This window comes from Notamacropus eugenii, chromosome 1 (genome assembly GCF_028372415.1).
Source record: "Notamacropus eugenii isolate mMacEug1 chromosome 1, mMacEug1.pri_v2, whole genome shotgun sequence".
In the NCBI taxonomy this organism is placed as follows: domain Eukaryota; kingdom Metazoa; phylum Chordata; class Mammalia; order Diprotodontia; family Macropodidae; genus Notamacropus; species Notamacropus eugenii.
Genome location: NC_092872.1, coordinates 333,733,667 through 333,743,426, shown reverse-complemented (window position 1 = coordinate 333,743,426; position 9,760 = coordinate 333,733,667). Strand labels below are relative to the sequence as shown.

The 9,760-nt window shown below is 40.6% G+C and overlaps 1 protein-coding gene across 5 annotated transcripts in view; it reads left to right on the top strand.

Annotated features, from left to right (window-relative positions):
• Positions 1-425: 425 nt before the first annotated feature.
• SAMD4A (sterile alpha motif domain containing 4A) overlaps positions 426-9,760 on the top strand; it is a 295,052-nt gene continuing 285,717 nt past the window's right edge. For 3 of the 5 annotated variants that reach the window (XR_011971822.1, XM_072629810.1, XM_072629807.1), the window contains exons 1-2: positions 426-563; positions 1,841-2,431. Coding sequence is in view for 4 of the 5 variants with exons in the window: in XM_072629810.1 (XP_072485911.1) it covers positions 2,236-2,431 (196 nt within the window). In the remaining variant the exon portion in view is untranslated. Of the gene's footprint in view, positions 564-934; positions 1,202-1,840; positions 2,432-9,760 lie in introns of those variants that run through there. The other 2 variants (XM_072629811.1, XM_072629808.1) reach the window with 2 other exon arrangements.

Below are 9,760 nucleotides of genomic sequence, written 5' to 3'. Positions count from 1 at the left end.
AGGCCGGGGAAAGGAATTTGCCCAGCCCCACCCCCTTCCCCCTCGACTCCGCCAAACTTCTTTCCCTTTGCTCCTCAGTTCCTCCAACCTGACCCCTCTTTCCCATCGAGCTCCTCCCCTAGCCACACTTAGGGATCCTCCTCCTCCACCCCCCTCCTTCAGTTAGGACTCCCCCCCACCCCGCACCTCCTCCTCCTTTTCCCTCCCCGCGGGGTTGCTCTCCCCCCACTTTGGCTCTTGCTGCCAAAGCCATGATGTAATGGTGTATGTTAATCAGTAGCATGTGGGGAGCTCGACTCGGTCTCGGTCGGCCCCAGTCCTCACTGAGCTGACACAGGAGGCGGCATCAGTGGCTGCAGCGGCGGCAGCCGAGACACTGCCGCAACCACCACCACCACCCCCGCCGCCGATCCCCCCAGCCTTCGGGGAACGCGCCCCCGGACCTGGCCTCCGGGATGGCCCACGTCCGCGGGCCTGTGGGTTCCCCACTCCTCTGAGAACTGCCGCCTGCCCTGGAACCCGCGGTGCGGGGGCGCCAGCCCGCAGCGATGAGCGGGGCCGAGGTGAGTGACCCTTCCCCTGCAGCCCCACACACTTCTGGGGGCCGGGAGCGGGTTCTCTTGGCCTCTCCCCAGCCCAGGGTTTCCTCTTCTGCTTGGGAAGTTTGGAAAGCCAGGCTGAGAGAGGGTGGGTGAGGTATGGGGATGCTTGAAGCCTGAATCGCTCTGAGAGTTGGGTCTAGAGTCTGGGCACATCTCTTCCCACTTCTAGATCCAATCCCTGAAACCTGGGGAAGATGAGGAGGGAGAGGGAGGGAAGGTGGGGGGGTAGGACGGGAAAGCCACAGGAACCTAACTTTTTTTTCTTTGCGATCAACGTTTGGGGGCGTGTGCTGGCAGCGCGGAACCGCATTCTCCGCGAAGCTCCCTAGTCTGCTAATGAAACCATTCCGGGCTTGGGCTGCCAAGCAGCCGCCGGGGTCTTTAGACGGGAAGTCGTTTCGGGGGTGCCAGTGGGGGGGATGTGGACAGCCTCTGTGCCAGACTGACCCACCCTGCCGCGAGAAGGAGGGGGGGAAAAGGGTGTTAAAATGCTTTTATTTTTATTTTAATATCATACCAGGCTTTTTGTAAAGGGAAGACAGAAGAGGGGAGGGGAGTCGGAGGAGGAAGGGAAGTCTGGAGGCTCTTTGCTCCTGCAGGTTGTGTGTTAAGGCTTGGGTGGGAAGAGTTTATTTTTGTCTTTCGCTGCTGCTGCTCAAGGCCTAGATTCAAAGGGGAGTCTGGTGGTTGGAGATGCTGCTTGGTGTAGATGGAGCGGCAGCCGCTAGGCTGCTTCTCCGACAGGAGGAGGAGGAAAAAGAAGGAAGGAAGGAAGGAACCTGGATTCTTGAGGGCCCCCTCCCCCTCGGCGTATTGTAAGTTTTCTTTGCTTGAATGATCTGTTGCAGTTAGCGGTATCAGGTACAGTGCCTAAAGTCCTCAGGGAAGAGAGACCCGTATGCAGCAGGAGGAGGCAGTAGCCGCAGCCGCAGCAGCAGCCACAGGAAACTGCTGGGGTCTCCTCCTGCACCTTAGGAGGGAGGTTTCTTTAAATCTCTCCCCTGGAAACCTCGTTATCTGCCTCTCTCAGTGGTGCATGCGAGGAGGACGGCTGTTATTTTTAATACTCTACTCTTCTACACATCTTTCCCCCGTCCCCTCCCCCCATACACTACTCAGATTATTGACCTGAAATCTCCTAAAATACGTTGTGAAGCGGGAGGCTACCCTGCTGCTGAATCATGCCGTTCCCCTTATCTCCGCCGGTGTCTAAGCGCAGCCAATTTCTCTCTTTCCAGTTGTGAACCTGGGAATTCGGGTGTGAAGAAGGGTCTGACCTGTTGCCCGAAGGAAAAAAGAGCTGGAAACGTCTGAAACCCCTGGCTGTGCGAGAGGAAAAAAAAGAGCTCTTACAGTTGTGTGCCTTGTGGAGATTTTTTCCATATTAAAAAAAATTCCTATGCTACCGTCATCTTCGTTGAGGAAATCAGCAAGAATCACTGAAACGTAACTGAAAGAAGAAGGCAACATAATCTGCACAAATCCATGCACCAAAGGCGATTTTTTTCTAAAAGGACGTTATTCTGGTGACCGCTGAGCTTGCAACTCCAGTAAACTTTGGGGTGGGGGCAGGGTGGGAGGGGGATTTGTATTCGTTTCCCCCCTCTCTCCCACTGAGGCTTCCCCCCTAATCATGATGTTTCGAGATCAGGTCGGAGTGCTGGCAGGTTGGTTTAAAGGCTGGAATGAATGCGAGCAGACTGTTGCTTTGCTGTCCCTGTTAAAGCGGGTGAGCAGGACCCAGGCTCGCTTTCTTCAGATCTGCCTGGAGCATTCCCTGGCGGACTGCACTGAGCTTCACATTCTTGAAGGAGAAGCCAATAACCCCGGTAAGTTGGCTGCAACCAATCCATTTGGACTACCAACTTGTGCTCTTATCTCTCTCCTCCCTCTACCCCCTGTCCCCGACCACAGAAGCCAGGGGACAAGAAATGCACTAGCCCACGGTTTCTTTCTGTATAGGCTTTCCCACCCCCACCCCTTTTCCCTTGATGCTGTTGACTTACCTCAACTTGATTTTTTTTGCACAGTGAACTACTTCAGTCCATTTGGTGTTGTAACTGGGGTACTACATGCTAACTGTGGTAGCATGAATGATTGATTTTTCTTTCATGCAGTTTCCTATGAAATAAGTAAGTCAGATCACGTAGAGTCTGGGTTTTCTGGGTTTCTTTTGGACAATGTGACTTGCTTGATTTAAGCAACGTAGGAAGAAGACCAGTATGGCCCCTAGGAAGTCATTATGTTGCTTCGATATGATCTATAAAGAACAGATGATAAAAATAAAATTCTTATTTTCATTCCTTCACTCCCTCACTTCCCTTCCCCCACTTCCCCCCCCCCCCCCCCCCCCCCCAGTTCTGTCTTAGAATTCTGTGTTAGAGTAACTTGTTCTCTGGACGTGACACCATATACTATTAAAAGGCTGGTGAATGGAATGTGCACATGATATTGTTATAAGTGGCCTTAATCACCACAGGGTACCTGAAGGTATTCCCTCACTTGGGGAAGTCCAGCCCAGCTGGAAGTCTCACCTCTCACCTCCCCCACCCCACTTACATTTTTAAGTGTTTCATAAACTATTTCTGGAGCCCTATTAGCCTCATTCCTGTAACTGAAGCTTTTGTTACACAGCCTGCCCTGATATGAGCAACAAATTTACCTTAAGTAATCTACGTAGAATTTACACAGATATACAATTCATTTATATTTGTGTTTTTAGAAAGAAACTACTAAAAACTACATTTTCAGATTTTTTTCCATTCCATACTTGTTTGAAACCTATTCAAGAATTGCAGATCGCTAATATAGTTGGAAAATCCAGTGCCTTTTCTTTTTGCCAGCTTTGTGGAGAGAGATTTTAAAATAGCTTGTGTGCGGGTAGAGGAAAAAGTCTGTCGAATGAGTTTTTGGATAGGTGAAATTCTTTAGGCCTTATTGCAGCAGGATACTGAACAGAGCCCCCAGTGTTTACTCAGAGAAAAGAATGCAGGGTCCTTCTCCAGCTGTTCCATATTAGAGCACTGAGCCTGCAAGATTTGGCAGATGTCTATGCTGCCATTTAATGATATTATCCAGTACAATGAAGTTAGACCTACGATTTATTTAAGTATGCCTTTAGAAAAGGAAGAAAAGAATTGTCCTGGTTTACAACTCTGTAATAAGAATGATGAAAAATTTAGAATGGGAAATGTCCTTGTTGGAGTCATCCATCTAGAAGAGACCTTTAGAAGTCCCTATGCTGATTCTAGGCTGTACTACTTTTAAGTTAAATATATTTCTTTTTAAGATAACTCTATGGAAGAGGATTCCATAGCTTCTCCTTGGGAAGTCCATTGTTTAATAACACTCAGTGTTACTTATAAATGCTGATGAAGAACATTGCAGTGTGTGTTTCAGTTCAATAACACAATTTTAAACAAGAAAATGGTTCTGCCTCATTCATAAGTGTATTGATCATAACTAAGAGAATTGTTTCTTATCTTTAAATCAGTCTCTAACAGAATAGAGCAATAATTCCAGTTGCCTGGCATGTAAATTTGCTTTTGATTCTCTGGCTTTGATAAATACTATTATATAGACATTTGTGTTTTATTGTTAATAAAGGTTGAAAGCACAATGATTCTTATGTAATAATTAAACTTTTCAGTAATTGGAGAAAAGATTTTAACTGATAAGAAAATAATCCCTACGGTACTCTAGGTAATTTTTAATAATTCTTTGACTTAATTAAAGCAATTTTAGCATAGTGACTAAACTCCCTATATAGGTGAAATCAGGTTAGGAACTCAATGATTTAAATTTATAATAGGAGAAATTCTCAAATTTTGAAAAAGATGTTTTTTCAGAGGTGTTATAAACTAGTTAACTAAAAAGTTGAAGTACCTCATTTTTTTAAAATTGCGCAGTTGTTCTTTTCTCTTTTTTCCTCAAATTTTAAACAATAATTCATGTTTTAACACCTGGTCACATGGCAACTGACATAAAACTAGGAAAGGCTAGTGACAATATAAAATCAGTTAAGTAAATATCACCTATGCCTCTTCTCTTGTTGGTACATCTCCCATTATAAATTAATAAATTTAACATCTTTCTGTTTCTGGATTTATACTTTATTGGCAATAGTATATAGCATATCTATTCCTCTTATATTTTTTTTTTTCAGTAAGAAAGGTCTGGCTGAATAAATCTTTTTTGTATAGTGATATTTAGTTTCCTTTTGGAATCTAGAGGTTAAAAGGAGTCCAAGGATTTAGATTAATATTTCAGCTATCTGGAACTCAACTATCCAGCAACTTCTTCCATATAAAATCTATTTGTATTTATATTACAGATCATAGCCCAGAAGCAGGATGCAAAAGGCTTTTGAGTAGCTTACACAAAGCTCCTATAAGTTTACGCACTTTATTCATAGGAGAACTCCTTAGGCCCTTACTAAGAGCCTTTTCATTCTTGCTTTACACTTAATTTAAACAAACTTCATTAGCTGATCTCCAAACCCATGAATGGATACAATCAAAAAGATTATAAGAAAAGTAAGAAGCTGTCACTCACAGCTATGCACATGTAGGCCAAGTAATAGACTGATGAAAAAGCAAGAGATGGAAAAAGTGTACAAAGTAGCATAAAAAGTCAAAAAGCAATACATCTCATTTCCATTTTGCTTTGGGACACACATCCCTATAGATCCAGTGGCAACCCTGATCATTTAACAATTGCATTCAGTAGACCTTTGAGGTCAAGGACTGGATCAATTTTCATTTCTATATCCTCAGTGCACAGGTACCAAATAAGTACTCCCTACTTCATTTGCTTAAAACTTAAGTGGTTCTCAAAGTTCAGTCCAGGAACCTCTGAGGGTCCTTGAGATCCTTTTAGGGGATCCATGAGGTCAAAACTCTTTTCATACTGCTACTAAGATGCTGAAATTTCTAACATGGCAAATATTAATATGACCCACATGCAGAACTCTTTGGGATCTTCAGTAATTTGTAAGAGTTTAAAGAGAGTCTTGAGACCAAAAAGTTTGAGAATTGCTGCCTTAAATAACATCCCTGCCAAATGCTAGTCTGCATGGTATGGAAAAAGCAGAGGTAAAAAGTAGTGATTGTATACTACTGTCTACCGGCTAAGGTGCTTTGAGTAAATGTACCTCAGAATCACAGAATTTAAGAATTGGAAGGAATCTCAATAACCATTTGTTTCAACTCATACTGTCTAGAGGACCAATATTCATTAATTAGAAGAAAATATTCCTAAAGTAGTGAAGAACAATTCTTTAAATTCCCCTACTTTATTAGACATTTTCCTTAAGAGCTTTCAATTCTTACTGTCAGATTCCCTCCTTAAGAACGTTTTAATTCCATTGTTTGACCCATACCTGGAGGAAAGTGTCTAGTGCAAAAAAGCTGGACCAGTGTACTTGCTAAGTATCTTTCCGATGAATTAATATACTGACATTATGGTTCCTAAATTTTCTCTCTTCTGAGTTTCCTTAGTGTGAATCAGTTTCCCTAGAGTCAGGTTGGCTCTGATTGGGCCAATTTTAACAAATCAAGTTCCATATGCCACGTTTAAAAATCAGGGAAGTGTGTAATACATTTTGGAAAGATTACTATTCTAAATGGCTAAAATAGAAAAGACAATAGTTTTAGTGTTTAACATATGAACCCAGAATGATTACTGCCCTGAGATTTTTGAATAGTTGAGATTTTTCTTATATACTTGGCTATGTACAGTGCTTACAACTTTAGCTGTAAAGCATCACTTATTCAATTTCATGATAGTTAAAAAAAGTTTATTTTATGGCTCCCACTGCTGAAGTTTGATGAACAGTATCAATAGCATAAAATTATCCTCAATTTCTTAAAAATGATTATCTTAAAACAGATTTGAGGCACTATATACATTAGAAATTAAGACTAATTGAGACTCAAAATAAATTATTTTAGGATGCCTGCCTTCCATAGTTGCCAGGTTAATAGGTATTGAACAGCCATTGATAGTGTAATCAGATGCGAGGCACTGACCTCATCATATTCCTAATTTTTATCTTCCTCAGCTTTTATCAAACTGAAATTTTAGCCAATAACAGTCAGTGCCTACAAGGATTGGTTCAGTGGTCTCTGACTATACCCTGGATAAGACAAGCACAAGACAGCCCTTGCTCTCAAGGAGCTGACAATCTAAGGGATATGTAATGATACCCTTGAGATTGATGATACCCAAATTAGCTACTTCAGAAGAAACTTCAAGCTAGTACTTAAGACCTTTGTGTAAGTCTTTTCTAGGATAAAGGCCACATTGGCAAAAGAGAATATAGAATATTGACCAGTGGCTTGTGTATGCTGTAGATTACAAAGCTGTAAATGGGGCAGCTAGGTGGTATAATGGATAGAGTGCTGAAACACTCATCTTTATGAGTTCAAATCTGTCCTGGCCACATTATAACCCTGGGCAAGCCACTTAACCCTGTTTGCCTCAGTTTTCTCATGTGTAAAATGAGCTGGAGAAGGAAATGGCAAACTATCCTAGTAACTTTGCTATGAAAACCCTAAATAGAGTCATGAAGAGTTGGACACAACTAAAACAAAAAAAATCTGTAAATAATTGTCAAACTGCAGGGAAGTTACTTGGCCCTCATATATGTCACTACCTTAAAATTAATTTTATTTAAGAAATTTGTTAGGTGGCTTTTTAGAACTTTGAACATAATTTCACAAAGAAACAATGTTTTAAATGATGGTTAGTCTTCTGGGCCAGTTCACAAAAGCTTCTTAAAACTATTATCCAGCTAAAATATTATTCATTTGTAGCGGAAAATAGTAGAAAAAACAATACTTTGCAGTGTTTCAATACTTTTAACAGCTCTGATACCATTAATTCAGGTATATCATCAAAAAGAAATATGCAAAATGACTCTCAGTTCTGGGTCTCTTTCTCCTTGGACAGTGATACTGGAAGAGTAGCAGAAGAGGGAAGAAAGTCCTAAGAATTAAAGTTTTATACCATCTATAGCAGTTATGCATTGGTGCTCTATATGTGAGATACTCTTCCAACAAACACAGAATTGATATGCTTCTATATTTCTTTTCTGTACCAGACCTGTGATTTCAATGATATAGGGAACTTGTTCTGAGGAAACTCCTTTTTACCATTGTATACCTGCCCTCACAATTTCTGGTCTTAGAGAATTAATTACCTGGGGGCTCTTTGAGGTTAAGTGACTTGCCTAAGATCATGAAGTCATATGATACAACTCAGAAGTGGACTTGAATACAAGTCTTCCTGATTCTGATAGAGGCTTTACATGAGGGGTCTAGGATCCATGGAGTTTCAGGGTGTTTGTTGAATGTGGATGGCAAAAAATACATATTTATTTTCTAGTAACCCTAACTAAAATTTAACATTTCCTTAAATTGTGAATGAAGGCAATAAAACATTTCTCTGATAAGGGATCCATAGGCTTCACCAGATTGCCAAAGGGATCCAGGACAAAAAAAATGTTAAGACTCCCTGCCCTACATTACTACATATTGTATCTGCATGTTAAAGTTAAGTTACTCATCTACACCCATGATTTCATCCATTTGAATGTTGCTTCTGATTATTGAGACTACAACCCACCCACACTGGTTTATCCAGTTTGAATATTGTCCATATTCTTCTCTAAATTCACCTCAGGAGTTTGACCAATGTGCTCCGGATCGTCCTTTTCTCCTAGCATCTTGAGGATAGTCTTAACAAATGATATTAAAAAAATCTTTTTATTATTCATTTTTATTACTTATTTGAGGCAAAAGCAAGTTTAATTAGAGCAAATGAAGAAGGTAGATGGAGATCTGGATATTCTGAAGAGCACTTAAAGGCGCTTTTAAGAGGTTTAGATATTGATTGCACAAGGATGACATAATGATCAATGTCAGAGAGACATAGGCCCAGTTCCTGCCTTTGCAACATACTGGTTGTGTGACCATGGGCAAACAGCTAACTTCTTGTAGCCCATAGGTAGCTCTTAAGAGATGGCCTGGAGTATTGGTTAGGGCATTGGATTTGGAGTCAGGAAGATCTGGGCTCAAATCCTCCTTCAGACACTGAACTAGCAATGTGACTTTGGGCTTAACCTCTCCTTACCACAGTTTTTTCATTGGTAAAACAAGAAGATTGGACTCAGTCGTCTCTAAATTCATTTGCATCTCTATTTCTCTAAGATCTAAATGCTATTTCTAATCTCCCTTCAAAATAGTTTTCTTTTTCTTTGGAAAATGTATATTATTAGTATTACATGAGATTGATTGCAAGGTATAATTAGGTCAAATTTTGTTGTTTAAGTGCAAAATAAAAATAGTTCTTTAAAAATAGATATTTCCCCTACCTGATAGCCCTTTGGCTTATTAAAAAAAAAAAAGCTATGGGAATTTTGATACTTCAATAGATCTATGATCTCATCAATGTGGGTACTGCCTTCTACCATACAGATCACAACTAATTCATACTTTCTCATCCTATGGAACACTTGTCCCTATCTTTCCCTAATTCTTTCACTTGGGGATCTACCCAACATGCGTAGAGCTTTCCGCAAAATGCTTGTTGACTGTCTAACTGACTTCTTATAGGGAAAAATAGACAATATAATCAGAATTTTAGATGAAGGAGAAAGTTTAAAGGAGGTCCAAAGAATTGAAAATGGCTTCCCAAAAAAATTTTATTGATTTTTTTCATATATCACTATCATTTTCCCGTAACTCACTTTCCTCCCTTCCAGCTGAGCCCTCTCTTTTTAACAACATATAAGTATAAGTAAGCAAACAGACTTACACATAAGCCAAGTCTGACTATGTATACCTTGTTTATAACTACTTGGGGAAAGGAGGACCTGATCAATATTCTATTCCACTGATCAATCTCTCTATTTTTAACCAATACCATGTTGTTTCAGTGATTACTACTTTGTGTTATATTCTGAGATCTGGTACTGCCGAACCTCCTGCCTTCCAAATTTGTTTCATTTTCTTCCCCATGATGCTCTTTGTCTTCAGTTCTTCCACATGAAAATTTTCTAGCTTTTTATGAAGTAATCATTTGATTGTTTGATTGGTGTGGCACACAATAAGTAAATAAATTTATTTAGTATTGGGTTTTTTTATATCATATCGATG